This window comes from Topomyia yanbarensis, chromosome 3 (genome assembly GCF_030247195.1).
Source record: "Topomyia yanbarensis strain Yona2022 chromosome 3, ASM3024719v1, whole genome shotgun sequence".
Lineage (NCBI taxonomy): Eukaryota > Metazoa > Arthropoda > Insecta > Diptera > Culicidae > Topomyia > Topomyia yanbarensis.
Window position 1 is genome coordinate 398425274 of NC_080672.1, and position 26294 is coordinate 398451567.

Here is a 26294-nt window from a genome sequence, read left to right on the forward strand (position 1 = left end):
AAAATTACAATTTTGTATGTCAATTAGTATGAAATTTAAAAACATGTACGAAGTTATTGATAGAAAATCTTTTTTACCGATTTTTTCTCCATCATGCAATCACAATCAAAATGTTTCTTTTCTCTTTAGGGTTGTGGTAACAAAATATAAAAAATTTTAAAAAAAATGGGTTTTTTCGCAATTTAAATTTTTATCATAAATTTTTGTTTTTTTGAAAAATGACACAACATTTTTTTCAGTGTATATTTTTTTCGGACAGAAGTATCCATTCCCTGTAACTTGTTCTCAGATAGTTTTGCTGTATAAAATACAGTAATCGAACAAAAAAAATTGAAATTCATACACGTAGAAACGTTTAAGCCCTTTTGAAAAATTACTCTTGTATCAAAATATTCCAATTGCCAGAGAATATCATCGAGATTCATACAGCGAACACACCTGCAAAGTTTCGTTCGAATCGACGATGGTCATATTTTGCGGTCGGCCGGTTTCTCAAGGAATCCCTCTATATTTAATATCAAATATAGTAACTATAAGTGGCTTAAATTATGACTCAACGTTTGGTGCATTGTTCTCTTGAGCCGTTCACCACTGTCAAACAACACAATGCCAAAAATAAAACATTGCCTTAGCCTGAAACCATATCTAGAAGAAGAAAGTGTGATCAGCAGTAATCATCTCAGCTGCTGTGCTATACACCACCGTGAATTGAGCTACTCGTTATCACCTCATGATTAGCACCTCCTTGAGAAGGATTGACCAATATGCGATTCCAATAGGTGTATAAAAAGATACCCCAAGTACGTTGAACAGTTTAGTTAGCCAAGTTCCGTTTGAATCAACAGTTGTTGTCCTCCCTAAACAGTTGCCGAAGTTTAGTGGAAGAGCAGAACGATGACAAGTTGGAAAAAGTTACTCGTTGTGTTAGTTTTAGGCGTAGTGGCGGTGGTTTGTGAAGAAACGGCAGCCGAAGAACTTCCCAAAGATGTGGACGAGGGTCGGGGAAGAAAGCGGATGTTTAAGTTTCTGTTCAAACTTTGTAAGAATACCATTAACGTGTGACTCTGCAATTTCTAAGTGTTTCTCGTTTCTCTATAGTAACACCCATGGTCTCATCGCTTTCCTACATCCTGCTGATTAAGGCCAAGGTTGTCGTGGTGGGTCTTTTTTTAGTTGGAATCTACTTCTTTGGGCACAAACTTTGGCCCGGTGGTTTCTGTGGGCATTCGATCGTTTCTGATGTGCCACCGCCGTACCTTGATGGATACAGTGGCATCAGCGGATTAAGCGGTATCAGTGGGTACCATTCCAGTGGTCCAGAAATTTTGTCCAGTTATCCCGGACCGGAACCGTGGTCTGTCCCCGGCTCGTACGGTCCACCAACGGGATCCTCTCCGCCGTCGTTGCCTCCTTCAATCGGTGATGGCGTCAAGTATGGATCTCGGCGAGGAAGACGTGATTTGATGAACCCCGAGGACGAAGAGCTGCTGGATAATGAGTTATTTTTCTGCTTCCATCATCGATAAGTGAACTCAATCAATTTTCGCTTTTATTTTTCAGAATGTACTGGACAGATCAGATAACCGACATGGCATTCCGATTCCTAGGAGTATCTGCAAGGGAATGCAGAAAGCGATTCGTTTGCGAATTTGACTTCCACGCACGCAGAAATCCACTCTTACTGTTCGCAACCAGGGCGATGGGGTGAGTGTGACATGAAACGATGGCAACGCACCAGAGAAGGCGAACCTTTTTATTCTCATAATTTTTGTTCCAGTCGCGACATTTTCCACAACTACCGGGACGCGAATGATGAACGAGCGCGTTACTATCAGGACTGTGGTAGGATCTATGCGAACTGTTCGGTGCCAAAGCGATCTCCACCGCGTCAAACTCGTCGTAAGGGACATCTTCCGACTACAACTACGGAAGAACCGGAACCGGAAGAGAGTTCCTCCGCCTCCATCGAGCAAGAAGATGAAGCAGGAAATGAAATAGCAGGGGAAGAAAATTCCCGGAAAAGTCTGCAAAGCGAGTGGCAACCGCTTACGTCGGAACCGATGGGGAAACTGATATTGCGGCGCACTCAGCGAGATCAGCCGAGCAGTGTAAGTGAAAACCAGTGAAAAGTTAGTGATGCGTGAGTAGATGAAGAATGCGTGCTGCGTGTACATAATTGCCTAAATTATTTTATTTATTGAATTGTTCGTATGCTTTGAGGTAGGGTAATCCGTTAAACAAACTTTTAATGGTCTTTAGTTGTTCGTCATTTGATCTAAAACAGCCGAAATGATTGGGCGGAATTTGACGATACTCACCGTTTTGTTATATTTGCTGATTTGTTGTTTTTGGGATGGCGTAGTTCAGTGCAATAAATACAATAATGTCGCATTAACTAGAGGCAGTCCAGGATTTATCAGCGTGCCATTTATTAGTAAGTATTTTCTGTTTTAAGACTATTCACTTGTGTTTTCGTCGGTGCAGAAGATAAAGAATGAGTCGCTAATTATTGTGACGCCTGAAAAATTGCGTAACTCTTTTCATACTTGATCGAAATGAACCTTTTTGATTATATTAGAATGTAAAAATCTTATGAGTAAAAATCGGACTGGGGTTCTTCAGCATAAGAAGTGCTCTCCCGAAAAAGTTGGCAAGGATGACCCTCTGGTATAAAATACGGGTAAAGTTCGTGTGCAGGAAAATCCGTATATCGTTACATTCAAGATTAAAAGTCGAACTGCTCACATTCTGATTTTTACCCGTGAAATTTATATCTGATTTTTACACTCTAACGAGTCATATTTTTTAGTAAATATTCCTAGCATGCGGCACATCAAGTTACATCCTTTGAACAATGTAAAAAAAAAATAAAAATATCGCGGGAACACAAAGGTTAATAGTTGCCGAACGCCAGATCGGGCCGAACCAAAGTTGAACTATTCCACCACATTCACAAATCGCATACCAGATCAGAAAATTTAGGGAAAATGTCAAAATTTTTATCTCTCGAACCTACGCTTGAGCGGCAGATTTAAACATGACGCTGAAATATGCCTGTCGAAGTTATTCCAACAAACAATTTAGCTGAATAATCGCTTGAACAGACCATATTTAGGTTCCCTAGTAACAATTGAGGTTTTATGGCACTCTTGAAGTCTCTCTTAAAACTTAGATTGCACTTGTAGTGTGTTATAAAACTTGAATTGTTGCTTGGGTTATTCTCTAGTATCAAAGGCTTGTTCAGCATTTGTTGTTCGTTGGGATTGTCATCCTTTACGATGCAAAGTTTGTGGCTTGTTTTGACACGATTTTCGCTAAAAACATTTCAAAATTTCGTTCAGTTTTCAGTGACTATCTCAAGTAATCAGAATTAATGCGTGTATGCATTCAATTTTCATGCCCCTCGCGACACAAATTCCTGGCTACGAGTCTGAAGCTCACCCGATGATGTCAATATTTCGGAGTTCTGGTTGAAGTTTGCCGTGCTTAAAATTGTTATTTTATTTCATCAGAATAAGTGATTAGTTCAACATTCGTATTTATAAGTTATGCTCTGCTTTGTGTTGTGGTTCTATTAGGCAGGAGATCAAGTTACCAGACGTTTTTAAGAAAACGATTTTTTTTAGAGTTTTTCATGTGACTGTTCGGACCAGCTCCCTGGCAACCCTATACCATCATATGGAGTTTGACAGCGACCTACATATATGGGGCGTTATAGCTATACACGATATTCAAGCATTCCACACGACGTTTTGCATCTTGTGGGATGATTTAACACCATATTATTCAGAAAAACAACATTTAGTAACAAATTACAGCTTTTAATCATTCGATTCAAAATTAATGTTTTGATTCTCATAGCAGTGATGCTGGCTGTACAGAGACGTCGTCCTTGACAAGAGGCTGGTTCGGACACGATATTTGGATTCACATAGGAGAATGTGGTTGGTTGTCGGCACACTTTAGTTTTCTGCTCACAACATTACTCCAATTGCACAAAATTGGAACATAAACATACCAATGGAAAGCTAGAGGTCATAGCTAATACCTGGTGTAAAAATTTAATTTGTTCTGTCAACATGAAAAAATTTACTAATACTTTAATAAAATGACCATTTTTGCAATTTGTAAAAATGTGGTCGGTTGTCGGCACCCTTATAAAATTTACTAAAAATGGAAAAATATGAATGAAAAACATCAGAATTCAAAGGAAAAGGGAATTTATTCATTTCAATTACTATTAAAAGCATTTTGAACAACATTATTCATCAGAAACATAATATGTGTATGTGAAAAACTGGTGCCAATTTTGCGCACTGCTATTGCACTGACTTGTATTCAATGCTATTGTATTCAATGCATTGAGTGAGTTTTTTGACTAATGCTTCAGACAAATTAGACAGTAGTCCACGCTGGCACGTAGCCAGAGGTAGTGGGGGTCTAAGTTTACTATTTAGCTAAAGCGAACCATTTTTTGGCAAAACAAATAAGTTCGTGATATCAACTTCTGAATCACCACCATGCGAGGCGAAGCAAACTCAGACATCACTTCGTAAATTCAATATATTTTCCTATTTGAGTCGTATCGCTTTGCGGTCTTCGACAAAGCTGTTTCCCTGGTCGTGACAACCTGCACAGAAAAAAGTAATGAAATTTAAACTACATGTAAATCAATACGAATGTAAACATACATAGCTTCAATCAAAAATTTGATTGAAAATTAAGTTGAATTCGATGCACTCAATGGGAGCATCAAAAAGCATATGATTTTACACTTTCGCTCGTGTGATATTACTTGTCACTTATTTTACAGCAATATTGAAGTAAAATTACATAAAAGTGCATTGGTATCCCGTTTAATGAAGCTGTAATGTTCAGTCAACGTGCAAAATTAAATTAAAATTCTTTGAAGAAAACACGACAAGTTGTGTGTATTTGTGGTGGAACTTAAATTTACATTTATATTCATGCTCCAAATATGTGCATGAAAATAAATTTAAAATTACAAAATATTTTTTTCTGTGTGGTGTATACAGTGCTACCCAGCGGTGCACAGTGGCACGACTTAGAACAAAAGGTGGACTAAAGTCCAAACTTTTCCGTATCGCTTCATATAGGACGTTTTTATGTAATTTTGGTACGCTGAATTCGTTTTCGATATTAAAACATTTCAAAAATGAACATTCACTATTCATTAGGGTGTCTCAAAAATATTTTTTTTTCTAAATCGTTCTTAAAATTTGTGTATATTAATTTTCGTGTGCTAAATCGTTTTTGATATTAACATTTGCAAAAAATTTCATTGTACATTAGGGTGGCTCAAAAATAATTATTTTGTTGTGAAGGTTCAAATTTTTTTTAAATTCATTTTTGTGCGCTGAATTCCTGTGTTGGTTATAGAAAATAGAAATTAACTTTACTACTTATTAGAGTGGCTCAAAAGTAAAAATATTGTCTTTTATAAAGATTTCTTTCAATTGTAATTTTGAAATTTATTTTCGGTATTGAAACGAATTGATTGAAATCTCATTATGGGGCTTTAGAAATGATTATATTATTTTTAAGGATCAAATAAGATGTGATTGTCTAATTTTGGAACGTTTAATTCATTAGTGGGTTACTTGGTATGAAAACAAACATTTTGAGCGTCTTAGTGGAATATTGATTTACATTCACTAATCAACAAGATTGTTAACGATTTTGTTTTCGCAGGTGTGTTTTAAGTTGCTTAGATTGCTTATTTCATACCTTAAATTAAAATAAATCCAAAATCCTTTTTTGCGTATATGGTTCATTTAAAAATGGTCTTATTTTATTTGGATAATATCGCATACCATTAAGCTATATCAGTGCTATGCAAACTCGGAAAAAATAGTCTCACCAAATGACTAGAACTCAACTGTGTTCACACAATTTAACAGTTATTGCGTAAGTTAGCAAAAATAGTTCATGAAACATTTTATGACACATTTCAGATGGTTGAAAATATTTACTGAATTTTAAACATTCTTAATTCCTTTACCACTTAAAAACCATACTTCCCACTCGGCTCCTTACTCTTGATCACTAGTAAAACCCTTAAAGATCATGCTCTAAATGCTATTTGAAAGTTGTGCATAAATTAGTGTCATTATTCTAGTTATAAAGTGAATATTCAAATTAAATATCAGTAATAACCATGCGTCTCCATTCACAGTTTTTTCAAATTTTGACTGCTTATCGCAAGTTTTCGCAAAACTAGCATAGGCTCATTTTGAAGAGAAAATGAAAAGCTTTCGAATGAGCATAGTGTGATCGCGGGCATTCACGGGCGTCGTTGTTGTTATCGCTTTAGAAGTTCGAATTCAATAAAAATTCATGACAAACAGTTATCTAAACACTAACTAAACCAACTAGTGACTTATTTTTGGCGATTTTTCGATGTAATTTTATCACACGGATAATTTTGGTGAAGTAATGCAATTCATAAAATCAACCGTTTCTTTGAAAAACGAGAAAAACCGAATATAGTTCCTATGGTCAAATAATGCAAAAAACACTTGAGTTATGCCCTTCAAAAAGCTGTCAAAAATTCATTTTGCATTCAAATCACCTAAAATCTCGCGAAAATGTCTCTGATGGCTCAGCTGATACGAGAAAAATACTAGTGAGAATATCGCATAACCTTCATATATGGACTTAAGTCCGGGCTCGTCCCACTGTGCGGTGAAAACACAACCAAGTTGGCTCTCTTCATGTAAATTGCCAAAAACGCCAAACCGGAAGTTGCCATCTTGGAACTACTGGTAAAGCCCGTTCCGAAAATACCCATATTGATTAGGTTATAGAATTCAGCATTTGCCGCAAAAAATGGGGTGCCAACAACCGACTACGTTCGGGTGCCCACAACTCATTTTAGTAACCTTCTTGAAAACTGAATAAAACAAATGTGGGAGACATTTCGGTGCCATTTAATTTTTGAATCGCAAAATAGAATTAATTCACTTCGTAAATGTGGCATGCGAATACTTATTCGATCGATGTGCTTCTTTCGATAACACTAAGCAAAAGATAAAAAAAAAAAACTTTTGAGTGGGTTTTCACATATTCAAAAAATATTTTGGCTGCAGAACAGGACATACGAGTCTGTTTGCTTCAGCAATCGGCACAAAAAGAACGTGCTAATATAACACACAAATATTAATAGTTGTCTGAATGACCATGTCTGCTTTCAGTCAAAAGTTATGTCGGAGTGCCGACAACCGACCACTTTCACCTATCCCCAGCTAATACAATCAAGCATTTTATTTGATCAAAACATTATGAAAATAAAACTAAAAGGGGATCAAGTGTTCTCACACTCCCCTGCATTGTTCAACACAAGGAAGGAATAGGGCTGGATATCTTATTAAAAATGTTTAAAACCCACCTATAATATCGTATTTTCGTGTCCTTTCCAAAATTCTTTAACTACTCTTGACATCCACTAATGGTGCTTGGTGTTGATAATATAAAAACTATCAAAATATTTTTTTTTGGGTTTAGATTAAGAATTTGTGTTGTGCTATCCCCAGGTAACCACTAAGCATTACACCCAAAACTCAGCCGTAACAACATTACGGTAATAAGAAAAAAATGCAACAGTATTAACCAAAACGTTCACAAACAAAAATTCTATAAACAGCAATACCAACTAGAGCACTCTAATTAGAGTGTGGTCAAGACGAGTGTGACGTATCCAAACAAGCAGAAATCTGACGTATTTCTATTGTGAATACGCAAAATTTCGCGTTCGTTGGGATACGTCATGGCCTCATGGCCACACTCTAACTAACGTGCTGTAATATCAACACATTCATATCAAAGAGAATAGTGAAAGAGACGCAGAGTGAAAATCAGTCAAAACGGCAACACTCCCTTTACGATGATTTCAACACTAGAATTTGGCAACCGTTTCCAAAGGCAGCACTTTAAATGACTCCTATTATATTTTGAAAACAAACCTTTTGTCGATCGTTGAATTTGTTTATCAAACGATGTGCATTTCGAAACAAAGAGATGAAATAATTCTAAAACTTGTTTTTACTCATACATAGACTCTAGAATGCACCTTACAATCACGATTGCACTAAATTCTGACGAAAATTCAAATTTTTTTTGATAGATTTACAATACTTATCTCCTCCAACTCAGGCATGAGTAATGTTTATTTACATTGCACGATTGGTCTGCTCAATAAGGTATTTTTGGCTTCACACTATTCGTCTCTTTTCTTATTCTCTTTGATTCATATACTCTCTATGTCGCACTTATGTTTCATCAATTCTCATACAATAAATATTACGCGTCGGATTGTCTAGAAGTGTGTAGCATTTCGCTTGTCATTATATTGCGCATCAAACAAAGCGAACATAATGGGGACCTTCAAGTGTACTGAGGTGCCCTCTACAAAAGTTTAGAGAAAAATCAGAGAAATGTAAACAGAAAGCATGCATTTTATAAATATTTTTCAGCATGGGATTTGAAACATTTTCAGCTTAGTTTGTTGTTGGCATTGTCATCAAATAATTGTTCTTGAACCATATTTTGCAATCAGTTCAACATAAGAAGAGCGCACAACGATGAAAACTTTCCAAGTAACTACTAACATCATTTCGGGTCTATAGTCGCTTATACCACAAGGGTAGCAAAGCTTATGGGTTCAATATCATACTTTAGTACTGCTTACAGGCCACTTTTGGTGAAATGTTCGATGATATACTGCCTACAGAGCCGTAGCGTGGCCTTCTGGCGCCCTTGGCGGAATATAAGTATTGCGCTCTTTGCGGCATTTGTCTAACCAATCTAACCGGAAAGTAATGTCATCAATATGAAACACCAAAATTACTATAGTTCTGTAAAATTTGAAATATAAGCTCGATGCAGATTTGCCTCTAATATCATTCAAAGTCAGGTGTTTAAAGGTTACGGAGGGAGTGTACAGTTGATGCAAAATGAAAATTAAATGCATTTTTTTTAAATTTGAAGTACATTTCTAGAGTGATCTGCCCCTAGTATCAGAAACTGAATTCTCGTTTAAAGCTCGAAATTTTGTCCAGATAAGCTCAAAATTGTGTTATTTTGACTAAGGGCTTTCTTCACCCTCGATTAGCGCTTAAGCCATGGTTAAACGTACTGGTGAACCAGGTTTAAAAGTTAAGAGAGGGTGATGAAATTGACCTTAAAGCAAGTAAATTGCGTTACTGGAGACAAGCCTTTTATGAAGAACTAGGATGCCCTCTAAGAACGGTTGGTTTCAAAATTGTCCAATGACGGACGTTCGTTGGACCAATTTGGACAACGTCCAAATAACCGTTCAACGAACGGCCATCGTTGGACCCGTGTTGAACGATTTTGAAACAAATTTTTGGACGTCTCAGTGGGTGTCTACATGAGTGCTCACAACGCTGAGATGGACGGTGCAATCACCGATTCGAGTTTGTCATGCGTGAATCTACTGAAGCACGGAGTTGGCTATTTCAAGGACCCCTTGCTCTACCGAGCAAAGATTTTGAACAGCAATTGCACTGGACGGGACAAAATGGTGTATCCTTTCAAACTCGTGTCAAGTAACCTCTGGCAGAAGATTGCACATAACCATGACCCGTGTACAAACAGCGTCCAAGAAATCTGAAGCATTCCCTTAAAAAGCGCTCTGAGTACTCTTTTGTAGAAAAATTAACCCATTATAACCCAGGGGTTTCAAAAAGTGAGCCAAATGCAGTGATATCTTCAATTCCACCAAAAAATGTATCAAGGATTATGGGAAAAATAAAATCACCGCTTAAAATGGTTTTGAGAATGAAAATATCTCGTGCAAAAAAATTCGTACGCTTAAATAAAAACAACAAATTTTAAGTTGTTTGACATATTTCTTCGGATTTTCTGATAGACAACACTTCTTTTACACCTGTAGGAACGTTTTGTCACATAATGGAATTATTAGCACGAATTCCAACAATAAAATTCAATTAAATGTATTGCTTACTTTTTAGCCGCCATTTGCCCCAACTATACATGGTTCAAAAATGTAAACAAAATTATAAAAAATGGCAGTTGTCTTGTTTCACAATGAAATATGAGGTGCAATGATCCCATTAGTGCAATAATAAAGCAGTTAGATGCCAAAATTCTGTAGTAAATACGTGTAAACCGATGGTTAGCTCTGCGTATGAAATTTCATACCTAGCGTATAATGGGTTAAAAAGAGCTACGCCATTTACTATGACAAATCGCATTGGTCTCTTGGCTGAGGAGTGTGATTCTGACGATACCCATGTGGGGACGTCTTTTACTGCTCCCAAAAATTATAGACAGATGAGATTCCTTACAAAAGCTTTAATATTTCTCCTTAGATGTCACTAAATGTACGAGTTCGAGCAAGCTCTGACACAAAGTCGAAGTAAACAGTTCATTATCTTAGAAATTTGAGGAAAGTCAAGGAGTTTTCGGCGCTTCCAAGAACACCAAAAATCTCATGTGACCAGAGATTCAATTTAGTGCAGAACTCGTTGATGACCGACAACTTGGTGATATTGCGGAACTCTTCCCGGCATCGAGTACGCCTCAATTCTCACGGTAGGCCGTAGGGTTGTCTTCTCGATTACAATTGATCTAGTTTACTCCATGATTTATACAGCTTTAAGGAGAGGGGCTGCTACATTTTCCATTACCACAAATCTGTCCTAATGTATTTCTATGAAATTGAATAAACAAGCGATAAAGTTTGCAATATTTGAATACTTTTGCGAATAATTCTGCTTGACTAATGTTATTGAACGTAATCAGTCTAGTCATGACGTAAATGGTGGAATTGCACCGGACATTTCGAGAAGTTAACAGCAACATAGTTTGCCTGCAACGGGATATAAACTTGCCTTTCATTGTCACTCATTGTTTGTTCACGTTTCACACACTAGGTAGAAGGAATCAATTTTTGCTTGTGCAAATAGACTAAGCTGCGGCGCCCGGGTAAATTTGATCACTTCACCTCCTATAGCAGCGGAGCGAATTATCCCAGTCAAAAAGGGCAAGTTGCTGGCTAGCGGGGGGCTATTTGCCAACTCGGATGCGCTAATTGCCCTACAATTTGCCAGCAATTTGCTGGCAATTAGGGGGCTATTTTATATGCAACATTTGGGCGATTTGCCGCCGTCATTTTTTTGCCGCTCTACCCGCCTTTAAATCACCCCTAAATCGCCCAGGGAACGCGCCATTTAATCGCCCTTAATTGCCTGATATGAAAATTAAAAATAATAATTATTTTCGGATTCACTATCTACTCACATAAATTTATCGGTACACTAGGTAATCACCACCAGACTATAGGAAGAATCGATGGTGAAATTCGTATTGAACACCAAAACTTACCACAATCTTACTTTAGACTCAGAGATCTTGTACCACTATACTTACACACGATTTCACAATTTCCCACATTCGTTGGCTAAATTAAGTGCACTAAAGAAACAAAATACAAGCGGGAACGCGCCAATTGTTTAAAAAAAAAACAATTTTAAACTTAAGCCAAACATGAACCGCCATGTTTGAAAAACGCAAAAAAACAACCAAGTCCATTTCAGCCGCCAGAAAATTTGTCTAAGTATTGAAATTGCCTTTAAATCGCATTCGCAAATTGCATTTGTTCCTAGGGGCAATTAGCACAGGCGAGTTGAGTCAAACGTCAAACTTTTTAAATCGCCTGACCATGTTCGTCCGCATTTTTTTTGACAGGGATAGTTTCTGAACTGAGCAATATGAGAAACCGAACTGTGGTGCGACTTTCGTATTATCAACAGTTAATCGAAGCGAGAATATAAATACGCGTACGTACGCATTTATTCTCGGCATTATCGCTTTGCTGTAAATTGGTTTCGACTTTTATGCATACTACGGCTCCTAATTTACTGTAAAATATGGAGTTTTGCTAACTTTTCCGATCACCAAAATTTAAAAATCGCTTCATTCGAAACAGTTCACCAACTCAAAAAATTGTTAGCTACTAAAACGCTGTTCGTTCTTTTATAGATAAAGATTTAAGCGCGAATCAAATACAGACATGACACAACCTTATTACGCGCCACCCAGTGAATAATTGGATCCAATCAGAACCAAACAAACAATTTAGCTGAATAATGGCTAGAACAGTTATTGTTCAGCTGATTCCCTAGTAAGAAAGGTTTGTTCAGTGTTCGTTGTTTGTTGGGAATGTCGCTAATAACAAAATCATAACAAATTTTTACTCTTGTGCTAGATGTGAATATTTTGAAAATTAGTAGAAGATAGCTGAAATTTCATATCGACCCAATTGTGCAGGAATTTAAACATATCCTTCAGTACAAGTTAGTAATATTTAACTAGTAAGTAATATTTAACTTCTAAAATTATTATGATGATAACGCGTCTCAATTCCCCACAAAAGCATAAGCTGAACGATTTATCTAGAAGATATTTAAATATAATAAAGCCACCTTGCAGACCAATATTTGGAAAGCGGGTCTACATATTTTTTCATAAAAAATTGTACGGTACTGAAAACACCGGTCCTGGCTTTTGTTCAGTACCGGTATAACGGTACCAATAATGGTCCAGTATTCCCGGGATTTTCGATACCGGTATTACCGGTACCGCATCCCTAGGCGTTACTTAAATTTTCTAGCTCACAAAATGAGAAACACTACCACTGCTCTGCTAGTCAAATAACCGTTAACGTGCACACACAAAAGAGGGAAAGAAATTCCCAAACCTCGAAGAGACGGAGAACGCTCAAAATAACCTTGAAAGCGGATTAACTAGCTCTTTGTTTTACTATGCTACACTTCACGGACTGAAAAAACGCCTACACGCTCTGAAAGTCGCTGTACGAATGAACATAACGCATTGTTCTCTCTTTACCTATTGAACATAATAAGCTAGGCATTGTTTGAAGTACAAAAAAGGTAAGAGAATATGTACAGGGTATTTCTTCTAGTCAGAAGGAGAAGAACCCACCCTTTGCCCATGAAATGTTAACGATAGGAAACGGGCATTTCCACTCGCTCTATCGCAAACGCTTCAATCGGGTGCCCAGGTAATTCTTTCTTCTCATACATTGCTATGTTGTTCATGATAAATACAATATGATATGTGTTGTAACCACCCTAGTGTGCGCTAAGCAGAGCAGCGCCCGGCAAACGGTCTGAATAGAGTTAGTTTTATACTAGAGTTTGCTCGGTTCACACGGTGTTTATATTACTGTGTAATATCACATTCCTCGGTACATTACCTTACCAATTACTAAATATTACAATATGGTTTGAAATTTACCAAATTATAATAACCATGTGGTTTTCGATGACAGTTCTACCTAAAACGCATCTTCTGGAGTGTTTGAGAATCTCATGATTCTTGCTCAGGAATCTGTTTTTCTGTTTTTTTTCTCCCTGCTAACCATTAAAGATATCGAATTACCGATGTTGGCCGTTATTCCCTTGAAACACACTAATTTCCCTTTTCCTATTTTCTTTGCAGGGAGCAATTTGGCAACATCATTTGGTCTGATGATTTTTTTGAAAGCTAGTATTTTGATATTGCTACTGTTTGTCGTTGGCTTATACTTGTATTTGAACAGAATTGTTCCTGGAAATGGATTGGAGCTGGACAGCCCCTCGACCACCAGTTAGCAGATCTTCTAATAAGATGTGATTTTATATATATTATCAAATGAAAATTTCCCCTGCACCTGCTACTGTATAAATATATCTCTCTACCTCAAGGCTAATGATTCTTTACATCCATAATTGCTTATGAAGGAAAAATAACCACCAACTAGATATAGTTTTCATGTTTCCTTATAGTACATTTTTGGTGTAGATCCGGTCTGATCGGCATTTCTGTCCTAAGCCAAAAATGCGTGCCCCCCTCAACCCAAATTTTAAACTAGGACGAATTAGCGCATGGGCGCCATTTAAACACGTTTTTCAATATAAAGAATGTCATTTGGTATTATTTGGTATCATTATTATTATCATTGGTTCTTTCATTCTTACCTTTCCGTTTCCTTAATTTACCTTTACGCTAATGTTTACTGCCTATTTTTTATCATCATTCCTTGTTCTTTTGAGAGTTTGGATGCTATTTTAGATTTTAGATTTCACCTTCACCTCTGTAAGGTACGAATGGATTAGCACATTTGATATTACCTTAATCCCCGGTTATGTCGGCGTTCTCTGCCTGTCATGGGTCAGTTGGTACTTTCCCTTCGCTCTTTCTTCTTTCTTAGTCCTTTTTGTTAGTAAGCTCATTGTGTCCACGATTTCACGAGTTATTTTTTCTTATCCTTTGTACTCTACCCTTTTTTGTTTGTTTCGTTTGTTTCAGTGCATTCAGGAGTCTCCGGCGTTAGTGCACTTGTATATTTCTTTTCCTTTGTTTTTGCTTATATTCATGTGTGCATATATGTATGTGTTTCTTAGTTTCATTAAATGTTTCCGAATCTCCCAGGATAAAAGAGATATCAGCAGATCTTTCTTACTTAGCCTTCCGGTGGGTGCGTTGAATTGTGCGACATTAACAAGCAGTAAATATTAGATATTTTTAGAGCTTATTTCTCAGCATTGTGGTATCGAGGAATCGAATGTTGCTTGAGGTGCCAGTATTATGTGTACATATGGTTGTAGATTCTCGATCAGCGATATACTGAGAGCTATCATCTTTTTGTTCACTCTTGATAATCCTATGCATGAGTTTTTGCACATCATAACTAGATATAGTTTTCATGTTCGCATAAAACTCCCATAATGGTTTTGAAGAATTACATTAATTGTTAAACAATTGCTTCATTCGTAATCCAACTTTGTACCGGGAAACAAGTGCTTTTTGTTCTCTCCGGTGTGGTTTAGTTTTTTCGGTAGTACGAAGGTGCTTGCTGTGGCAGAGGCTGCAGTAAAGCATTAGTAATAAACAGTCCCGCGAGTGGTAATTATTACCTGCGATATCGGTGCAGTGAAGTTACTAAACAGTTTTCTTGCCTGAAAGACGGCTTTGTTTAGACGAGCTATATCAGCTCTATTGTGTGAAGGTCACGCGGGTGACGGATAAAACAAACGAAGGATCAATTCACCTACCAGCTCGTCAGGAACCAACTGGTGAAGTGTTTTGTTTTTTACTTTTCTTATCGATTTTTTTTTCTTTTTATTGCTTTTGATTTTTTATTTTGATTTAAGTTAAACAGTGCGGTCGAGCGTGTTGCTCCCGCAACAAAATGGAACAAACAGAAGGATCACCCTCCGAAGACGAATATTATGGGGAAGAAGAACATATATCTGATACTAAGACAGATAATGTTATGGTCGATCCACTTCCCCCCAATGTCTCACAGCCCCCCCGACTCAAGGTTTACCAGGATGGATCCGCTGGTCCTTGGGTGGTATACTTTCGGCCCAAAAATAAACCGTTAAACAGCATAACTGTTGCACGGGAGCTGACAAAACGTTACTCGGCCGTAACCGAGATTAAAAAGGTTCAGTCAGACAAACTGCGCGTAGTCGTTACTGACTTGAAACAGGCCAATGATATCGTTAGAAATAGCCTCTTTACGCTGGAGTATCGCGTCTACATCCCTTCTCGTGATGTGGAGATCGACGGTGTGGTAAGTGATGCGGGTCTAACTGTCGATGATCTGATGAATGATGGGGCTGGCCGCTTTAAGGACCCTAACCTTCAATCAGTTAAGATTTTGGAGTGCAAGCAATTGCACTCAAAGTCCATCGAAGATGGTAATTACTATCCATCAGACTCGTTTCGCGTAACCTTCGCCGGATCTGCACTTCCGAGCTACGTTGAAGTGGGAGGAGCTCGTCTACCTGTACGCCTGTTTGTACCGCGGGTCATGAATTGTTCCAATTGCAAGCAGCTAGGTCACACGGCCACCTACTGTAGCAACAAGCAACGGTGCGGTAAATGTGGGGAACGCCATGCGGATGATACTTGCAGTAGCCCCGCTGAGAAGTGTGTTTACTGTGGGGAGAATCCGCATGCACTTTTGACATGCCCAACGTACAAACTTCGCGCGGATAAACTGAAGCGATCCGCCAAAGATCGCTCCAGACGCTCTTACGCAGAAATGCTTAAAAGAGCTGTTCCACTTATCTCCGAAAACCCATTCGCTCTCTTGCCAACTGACGATAACGCCTCTAACGACCCTTGCGAGGGGCATTCTTTGGCTCCGCTTGGAAACTCTAGGAAAAGACCTAATCAAAACTCACCTGAACTTCCTCGTAAGGGTCCTAGGTTGTCCCAAACAAGGGTACAAAATAAAAATAATTCATCAACTGGAAGGGCTGGTACAAATCCGAAGATAATACCTCCTGGTTTTGGGAAATTGAGATACAACCAGGAGTTCCCAGCACTCCCCGGGGCACCAAAAATCCCAAGTGCTCCAATTTTACAGTCAGAAACTCACCCTAAAACGGGATTCCTTAAATTTTCTGACATTGTGGACTGGATATTCACAGCTTTCAACATTACCGATCCTATGAAAAGCTTGCTGGTTGCTATTCTACCAACAGTAAGAACATTTTTAAAACAGTTGACTGAACAATGGCCCCTCCTTACAGCGATCGTATCCTTCGATGGCTAACTTATTAGACGGAATCAGGGATCTGATCACTGTTTTACAGTGGAACTGCAGAAGTATTATCCCCAAAATTGATTCATTAAAACACTTGCTAAATTACAATCATTGTGATGCATTTTCCCTATGTGAAACATGGCTAACTTCTAATATAAACCTCAACTTCCACGATTTTAACATTATCCGCTTGGATCGAGAAGACTCATATGGGGGGGTACTTTTAGGGATCAAAAAGTGCTACTCCTTCAATCGAATCAACCTCCCTTCGACGCCAGGCATTGAAGTTGTCGCTTGTCAAACAACAATCAAAGGCAAAGATCTTTGCATTGCTTCTATTTACATTCCTCCTAGGGCCATGATGGGATATCGAAGATTCTCCAACGTGATTGAACACCTTCCCTCGCCCCGCCTGCTTCTTGGAGACTTTAACTCTCACGGTACGGGGTGGGGCTGTCTATACGACGATAATCGATCTTCGACAATTCAAGACCTTTGTGACAACTTCAATATGACAATTCTGAACACAGGGGAAATGACACGAATTCCTAGACCACCTGCGCAAGCAAGTGCACTGGACATATCTTTATGCTCGACATCACTACGGTTAGATTGCAAGTGGAAGGTAATATCTGATCCCCACGGTAGTGACCACTTACCAATTGTAATTGCAATCACCACTGGTTCAAGACCATCGACACCAATCAATGTTCCCTATGACCTCACACGAAACATTGATTGGAAGAGCTACGCTGCTGAGATATCCAAAACTATCGATTCAACACAGATACTTCCCCCGGAGGAAGAATATAAGTTTTTGTCCAACTCGATTCTCGATAGCGCGATTCAAACTCAGACGAAACGAGTACCCGACGTGAACACCCAAAAACGTTCTCCCAACCCGTGGTGGGACAAAGAGTGCTCAGACGTGTACGCGGAGAAAGCTGCCGCGTATAAAACTTTCCGGAACGACGGGTTAGTTGCTAGTTATCGAGTGTACGCGATATTAGAAAAGCGAATGAAAAATTTAATGAAAGCTAAGAAACGCAGTTACTGGCGCCGGTTTGTCGACGGGTTAACAAGAGAAACATCGATGAGCACTCTTTGGGGCACGGCCCGACGTATGCGAAACCGAAACAGTACTAACGAGAGCGTGGAATATTCAAACCGTTGGATATTCGATTTCGCCAAGAAGGTTTGTCCGGATTCCGCCCCGGCACAGAAAATCTACCGCGCCGCGTCGCCTTACAATACCGCGAACGAAACACCGTTTACGATGGTGGAGTTCTCACTTGCTCTCTTATCATGTAACAATAAAGCCCCGGGGCCAGATAGAATTAAATTCAACTTATTGAAGAATCTGCCAGACTCTGCCAAAAGACGCTTGTTGAATTTATTTAATAGGTTTCTTGAGGGTAACATTGTCCCACATGACTGGAGACAGGTGAGGGTCATCGCCATCCAAAAACCAGGAAAACCAGCGTCCGACCACAATTCGTATCGTCCGATTGCAATGCTGTCCTGTATCCGGAAGTTATTCGAAAAAATGATCTTGTTTCGCCTCGATAATTGGGTCGAAACAAATGGCTTACTGTCAGATACACAATTTGGCTTCCGCAAAGGCAAAGGGACGAACGATTGCCTTGCGTTGCTCTCAACAGAAATTCAAATGGCATATGCTAACAAAAAGCAGATGGCATCAGTATTCTTGGATATTAAGGGGGCTTTCGATTCAGTTTCGATCAACATTCTTTATGAGAAGTTGCACCAGCATGGTCTTTCGCCAATTTTAAATAACTTTTTGCTAAACCTGTTGTCTGAAAAACAAATGCATTTCTCGCATGGCGATTTATCGACATCACGATTTAGCTACATGGGCCTTCCCCAGGGCTCATGTCTAAGCCCTCTCCTCTACAATTTTTACGTGAATGACATTGACGAATGTCTTGTCAATTCCTGCACGCTAAGGCAGCTTGCAGATGACGGTGTGGTCTCTATTACAGGTCCTAAAGCCGTCGACTTGCAAGGACCACTGCAAGATACCTTGGACAATTTGTCTGCTTGGGCTCTCCAGCTGGGTATCGAGTTCTCCACGGAGAAAACTGAGCTAGTCGTATTTTCTAGAAAGCGTGAACCAGCGCAACTACAGCTTCAATTAATGGATCAAACTATTGCTCAGGCTTCAACATTCAAATATCTCGGGGTATGGTTCGACTCTAAAGGTACCTGGGGATGTCACATTAGGTATCTGAAACAGAAGTGCCAACAAAGGATCAACTTTTTCCGTACAATAACTGGAACATGGTGGGGTGCCCATCCAGGAGACCTAATCAGGCTGTACCAAACAACGATATTATCAGTGTTGGAGTACGGATGTTTCTGCTTTCGCTCCGCTGCGAACATACATTTCATCAAACTGGAGCGAATCCAGTATCGTTGCTTGCGTATTGCCTTGGGTTGCATGCACTCGACCCATACGATGAGTCTCGAAGTGCTGGCGGGCGTTCTTCCGCTGAAAAATCGATTTTGGGACCTCTCATATCGATTGCTCATTCGATGCGATATTCTAAACCCATTGTTGATTGCAAATTGCGAAAGGCTTGTCGAGCTTAATTCTCAGACCCGATTCATGTCCTTGTACTTCGATTACATGGCACAGAACATCAATTCATCTACGTATAACGTCAACCGTGCTCATCTCTTAGATACTTCTGATCACACTGTATTTTTCGATACATCCATGAAGGAAGAGATTTGTGGAATTCCGGATCATATTCGCCCACAAGTGGTCCCAAATATTTTCTATAACAAATACCATCAAGTCGACTGCGCCAAAATGTTCTACACTGACGGATCAATTCTCAACGGGTCCACAGGCTTCGGTATCTTCAACGAAAATCTTGCTGCCTCATTCAAACTCAATGATCCTGCTTCAATTTACGTCGCAGAATTAGCTGCCATTCAGTATACTCTCGGGATCATTGACACCCTGCCCGCAGACTATTACTTCATCGTTTCGGACAGTCTCAGCTCCATTGAGGCCATCCGTGCGGCGAAGCCTGGAAAGCACTCACCGTATTTCCTGGGGAAAATACGGGAATATCTGAGTGCTTTATCTGAAAAATCTTACCAGATTACCTTGGTTTGGGTCCCGTCACATTGTTCTATTGCGGGCAATGAGAAGGCGGACTCTTTAGCCAAGGTGGGCGCATTAGAAGGCGACACTTACGAAAGACCAATTTGCTTCAACGAATTTTTCAGTATCTCTCGTCAGAGGACGCTCGATAGTTGGCAAACCTCATGGAGCAATGGGCATCTGGGACGGTGGCTACATTCCATTATCCCGAAGGTATCAACGAATGCTTGGTTTAAGGGGTTGGATGTGAACCGGGACTTTATTCGTACGATGTCAAGGATCATGTCCAACCATTACTCGTTTGACGCGCATCTCCGTCGTATAGGGCTTGCTGAAAGTAATCATTGTGTTTGTGAGAACGGCTACCACGACATCGAGCATGTTGTTTGGCTGTGCGCAGAGTACTGTGTTGCCAGGTCCCAACTAATAGATTCCCTTCGGGCCCGAGGTAGATCACCCTATGTGCCAGTCCGGGACGTCCTGGCAAGCCGTGACCACCCCTATATTTTTCTTATCTATATCTTTTTGAAAACCATTGATGTCCAAGTTTAATACATTTTCCCCTCTCTCATTCACAGTAGAATCTCACCAACCTATCCCTGTATCTACAATATGGCATTGCTTCACGAGTCTTCGGTGCATACTCTTCTTGATAACCGTCTACCCAGAACATCATGACATACCTCACATGCAGATGATATAGAGAACATCATGACAGTATCAAAGTGCCAATAATTATCCGAAATATCGACCCTCCCCTCGCCCCTGCGATTACAGGCTGGAAACTACAACACTACAACAAAGTGTGCATATCCCTCACAATGATCAATCAGCAAACGACGATGTCAATTACACAATATGTATCCCACTTCCTACCTTTTTCCTTTACTTACATAAGAGGGGAGCAAGCCGCCCCTAAATACGGCTTTCCTTTCCCCCACTAACATGTGACATGTAATTAAAAAAAAAATGAATTATCGGCCTCGTTAAGCTAAAGCATTTGGGCCTAAATAAACGTATTTAAGATAAAAAAAAAAAACAATTGCTTAAATATAACAAATATCGTAGGGCATTTCTTTCCACCTTCTATTTATTTTAAACCAAATAAATCCAGGAAAAAAAACAAAACGCTTTGTTTTATTAAACCAGACTTGTTATACGTAGTATACCTTCAAATAATTTTTTCCTTACCGAACACCATCTCTTACCATCTACTATGACTAAAAGCTGCTATCGCTCACTGAACTACAAGTTCACCTTCGCTACTCAGTTAGCTTTCTTCACTTTTTTCTTCTTAATCGCATTAATGCTGGAAGCAAGTTTTTCGATCTCCTTCTCATCGATCGCTCCCGGTTCGTACTTTTGTTCCTTTGGCTTAGATCTGCTTACTATTTCCCCCACCCCGGCGGCAACCTTATTCCACACCATGCCAAGCAGTTCCAGGGCGAGATCCTGCTTGAAAAAGATGAAACCAACGATGAATATGAGAACGATGGCAGACAGTGAGTTCTGATTGAGATCGTTTTCGGCCGTACGCAGTTCCGGGCGGAAGTGCAGTTCGGTAAAGTAGCTGCTGCTATTGGCAGTAAATTGAACCGTTGGAAGATTATATTTGTAGTTCTTCTCCGACAGACTTGTCGTTAGTTCGATGTAATATGATTTGCCGTCGAATGGTATGCGTGGGAAGAACACCATAATTCCCGGGTTGATTTTGCTCTTCGGGTTCAAAGGGGACTCGATTCGTTGCGAGTGAACAGGTGAATCACTGCCCGTTTTGTACAGGAAGATCTTTAGCGTTTTGTAGAAGTCGTTCTCTGAAGCTAGTACGCGAACCGTAACATCTACAAACGTAAGGGGACTGATTGCGATCATGTTAACGTCGCGAATGTCACCTTTCTCGACGGTGGTCGACTTTTCCTTGGGTATCGAACGGTCGACGTTGGAGTTCGGTCCGTTTGTACGCACTCGAACGCGATACTGGCATCCGGGTTGTAGACCACGAATTCGATACTGTCCATTGAATTCGCTGGTTCCTTCCTCCAGGTGGTTTCCGCAGCGTTCATCCGTTACTGCTTCCACCGGTACATTCGGGAACGGTTCCCCGTTGAGGGATGTGATCGAACCGAAGATGGAGAAGGCTGTGCGGGTTGCTTTCAGTTCTTCGGTTACGGTTGCACCTTCCTTTACCTCGATCAGTTTCGAGTTGGGTTTGAAGTCGTACTCTTTCATCATCGCTCTGAGGTAGTATTCGCTTGGGGAAAGCGAGTGGAACTTGATGGTGCCATCTTCGCCTAGGGAATAATTAAAAAAAAAAAGACATGAATTATATTGGTACTGATTTGGACGCATCATGCTATCAACTCACCTGTAACAAGATTCTTCCGATAACTCTCCGCACCGGACAAAGACAGCAGCACTCCCGGAAGTTTGCCTCCGGTATCATCCCGGACCGTGACGATAATTTCGCACAGCTTATGACCGCTAAAGGTGTTGGAGCTCTTGTCAAACGCTGAAAATACGTACGATTCTTTCTCGGCAGACAGCTCAACCGTTAGACTAGCATCGATTGGTCCAAACCTAAACTCTCCGTTGTCGTTAGTTATAGTTACCAGAGGTGTAAGTTCCATATTTTTGGGGAATAGCAACGTAATGTTTGCATCTTTGATGGGAGGGGCAGTTCTTCCATTGATGAGCAGTCCTTTGCTGGCAATAATTTTCGTCGGTACCTCGGTGCAATCCGATCCACCCGTTGCATCCAGCCAGACCGGACTAAACAGCATGATGTCGCTCAACGGAGTCAAATGGATGTTCTCACCAGATTCCAGGAAGAAGTCGTGTTTATAAACGTGTCGATTATTCAGCATCTCTCCGGTTGGTGTGAATTCGATGGTTTGAATCGAGCTTCCTATAGACACTTTAGTGGTATAGGAGTACTTTTCTTCGGCAAGAATTTTGACCGTGTTTCGATGTTTTACCGCTGTTATGGTCAGCGGAGTGGAGTCCAGCGTACTAAATGATCTGGCTACATTATCATCGAACTTGTGACAACCAACGAAACTGATGGCATAGCTACCTGCCGTATCAACGCAGAATGTGTTCAAACCCGGATTTAATGCAATTTCCTGCGACTTAGCGTTTTCTACGCCTTCTTTTTTGTAGATCATTTTTGTACTATGACTAGATACAATCGAAACAACGTATCCACTCTGGACAAAGGTCGGTACGTTTTCCTCAGCTGTCTTCACATTGATCCTAATCGTACTCGCTTGCCAACATAGCCTTGACTTGGGTACAGCAACTTCATAGCTACCAGGAAGAACGTTACTGAACGAATACCGACCAGCTTCCGAGTCAGCCTTCGTTGGCTGCCCAACTGGACTTGCGTTTGAATCCAACGCAGTTAACGTGACCGTTAAATCCTTCGGGCAGCTGCTACCAGCAGCATCGGCTAGGCAACGAATTTCCCCTTCAACCGTAGCACGCAGTTGGGAGAACATTATTCCACCCAATGGAGATCGATCCACACTGATCGTTTGAGTCAACGGGAAGAATTGAATACCAGCAGCATGTTCCTGCTCGCTCGTCACAACACGGACAGTGTATTGTCCACTTTCTAAGTAAGTGCACCATTCGCCTCCGGCATTTGCTTTCGTTGGGATTTCCACTTGAAACGTTGGGGTTTTCCTGGAGATGGAAACTCGATGTGATTGCTGCGAGATAACCTGACCACAAACCTGAAAAAATTGAACATTGCAAGCCCATAAACCATGCCTCAATTCAACCCTCACTAACCTTAAAACCATCCACTATGATATCCGGTAGTGCCGGTTTACTCAACGCAATTTTGACAATGTGATCCTTGAACTGCAAATCGTCGGCCGTCACCTGGATCGTGTAGGTACCTGCTTGAATATTCGCAAGCATATACTTTCCATCACTTCCAGTGGTGGCAATTTCTCGTCCGTTCAGTTTAACCTTTGCATTTGCTACTCCCGGTCCTTCGCTACCCAGCAAAACATTTCCACTGACACTGAAACCGGTCACCTCGAAACTTTCACTGAGATCCACACTGTCACGTCCTATCTCAAACTCCATCGCTTCCGGTCGGATGTGGAACTGGATATCTTTGCTGGTGAAGTGCGGCACCACACGATATTTTCCCGTTGAAACACTCGGGAAGCTAAACTTTCCCGTAGCTTTATTAGCTTCAACGTAGCAACGTGGAGATCCACCGTACTTTGGATCAGTTCCGTTAACCCTCGGTATATTTTCGGTCGGACATTTCACCATCGAAACTGCACCTTTTTCAGCGTACAGCAGAAATCCAACATTACCGAAAGGTTGACCATCGCTAACGACACTGCCGTCCACCTGAAATCCTGCTACGACTAACGACTTTGGCGGAATTTCGGTATTCCCGGTCGTCACCGTTACACCGTACTCCGGTTGTACAAAGTACCATTTATCGTGTTTAACTCTAATGACATATTTTCCTGATTTAATCGGCGTGAAAGAAAATATACCATTACTGTCGGTAATTGTCTGTCCGATTTTAGTATTGCTTTCCGATCTAAGTTCGACCTGGACTCCCTTAGCACCAACCGAATGGCGATAAATCTCCACCATTCCGGTGATTCCGAATCCTTTAAAAAGGAAATTTACGTCTTTTCCCTGACTGCAGATATCTGTGGTACCATCAAATTTGATTGCCACCTGTTCGGGTTCGAAACTCCACCCGGGTGGAGGAATAACCTTCAGCACATATTGTCCTTTATCGTACAGGGGAATAAAATAGTACCCGTTGGACGGTGAGCAGTCCGTTTTTATTTTCAGACTGCCTTGCAGGTTGTACCTACATTAAAAGAATGCAGACGCATTTTAGCTTCGTTAATTCAATTAACACCAATAATGAGAAAACTACTTACAGCCCTACTTCAACCTTGCTGAAATCCAGGTCCGAGTTGGCATTCTTTATGAAACCACCACAACCGAACACTTCATTAGCGGTGCACAATTTTGATACAACGAGCGTGAAATAGAGCAGGCAAACCACCGTGAGACACGGCCGTCCCATTTTATTTTATAATTTATCGAAAAATAATGAAAATATCCCGACCGGCTCGTGCAGAAAAGTGGTTGTCTATAGTCTGACGGAACGGAATAGACAGCTGATGATTTTCTGCTTATCTGTCAAATAGTCAGCGACCAATTCGACATCTGTTTTTATGCTCGATCAAAATAAATCGATGAAGTTGCACAGTAAAAATTGTACAGTACTCTCTAAAGCAGCCTATTTTCAGTCTCAGTGAAAATGAAAGTCAACTTGATGTGCACCAAATGTTTTTTTTTTCTACAAAAAATTGGTGAAAATGAAAATAAACGATATTATTTGTATTAATAAGCTTAGCGAATCCATGAATAATTATTCGATATAATGGAATCAATGCACTATTATTCATATTTTGTGTCGGTACGCTCATAATTATTTTAATCGGTAGTTTCGAGATAAAAGCACAGACTAACAGACATAACACTCGAAAACAATGCTTCATCCGCTTTAACGGTCATTTTAAATATATTTGTAGTTGGGACTGTGGCCACTTTTGAAATTATGGCGCCACTGACATATGAGCGACCGAAAATAAAAGTCGCAAAGATAGAACATGCTTCGTAAAACCCGTTTCAAATATATTAGAATATACCCAAATAACCACATGCATTATATTGAAGCATTATTTTAACATCGATAATGTTCATTTGCTCTAAAACTACTTTCTTAAAACAGTGCTGCCATAACACAACATCCCAAATGTTTCAAGACATTGCCTCTTATGAGCAATGTAACAGGCATTATACATACCTTTAGAGCAACGGTTTAGTGTTTGATCGCATTGCATTTACAAATGCTTTGACGCTCTACTGCGCTACACTTGAAAAGCATATAATGCTTGAACTAAAAGTTATGAAACATTAAAATAATTTGACGTTTATGAAGAAAATGTTCTAATCAAAAAATATCAACCTGAAACAACATGGAGAGTAGTGTGGCAAACGGGCAATTTTCTACGAATGGGGCAAAAATATCGGAGCACTGCACCGCCTATAGCTTTTGACCAATCCTATCTCCGTTGAGGAATACATGAAATCAAACAACGCGAGTATGCATTCCTATAATTTGCAACTCAGATGAAGCATATCATAGAGAAACCACTAAATGCTCATAATTTCATCTGCACAATTTGATGTCAATATTAAGTATGTTTCGGAATCTCTACTAAAAACTGATCTCTGCTTCGTTTGTTGATGTTTATATTTCGCGATCCGAGAGCCGCACGATAAATACTAATCTACTCAAAAAAATGACAAATGTTTGCACCTCTCCTTCTATACCGACGTGTCATTGCATTAACAAAGGCTATATAATGTAAAACGTTATTCATATATTGCAAATATCATTCCATCGGCAACTATCCTCCACAGATAAGAGTGCTAACGGCCTACCTCGTATGAAGCTGATGTCAGATGATCATG

The 26294-nt window shown here is 39.9% G+C and overlaps 2 protein-coding genes across 2 annotated transcripts; one reads left to right on the plus strand and one right to left on the minus strand.

The window, feature by feature from the left end:
* The first annotated feature begins 744 nt into the window (after positions 1-744).
* On the plus strand, positions 745-2218 carry LOC131693609 (uncharacterized). The gene is made up of 5 exons (XM_058981541.1): positions 745-800; positions 866-1039; positions 1099-1498; positions 1561-1704; positions 1778-2218. The coding sequence occupies exons 2-5, from the start codon at positions 895-897 to the stop codon at positions 2124-2126; spliced, it is 1038 nt and encodes a 345-aa protein (XP_058837524.1). The 5' UTR covers positions 745-800; positions 866-894; the 3' UTR covers positions 2127-2218.
* Positions 2219-20872: 18654 nt separating this feature from the next.
* LOC131689222 (BOS complex subunit NOMO1) lies at positions 20873-24934 on the minus strand. The gene is made up of 4 exons (XM_058974162.1): positions 24689-24934; positions 23556-24615; positions 22129-23497; positions 20873-22054 (listed from the first exon to the last, which is right to left on the minus strand). Exons 1-4 carry the CDS (start codon positions 24835-24837, stop codon positions 21030-21032), a joined length of 3603 nt encoding a protein of 1200 aa, XP_058830145.1. The 5' UTR covers positions 24838-24934; the 3' UTR covers positions 20873-21029.
* Positions 24935-26294: the final 1360 nt, after the last annotated feature.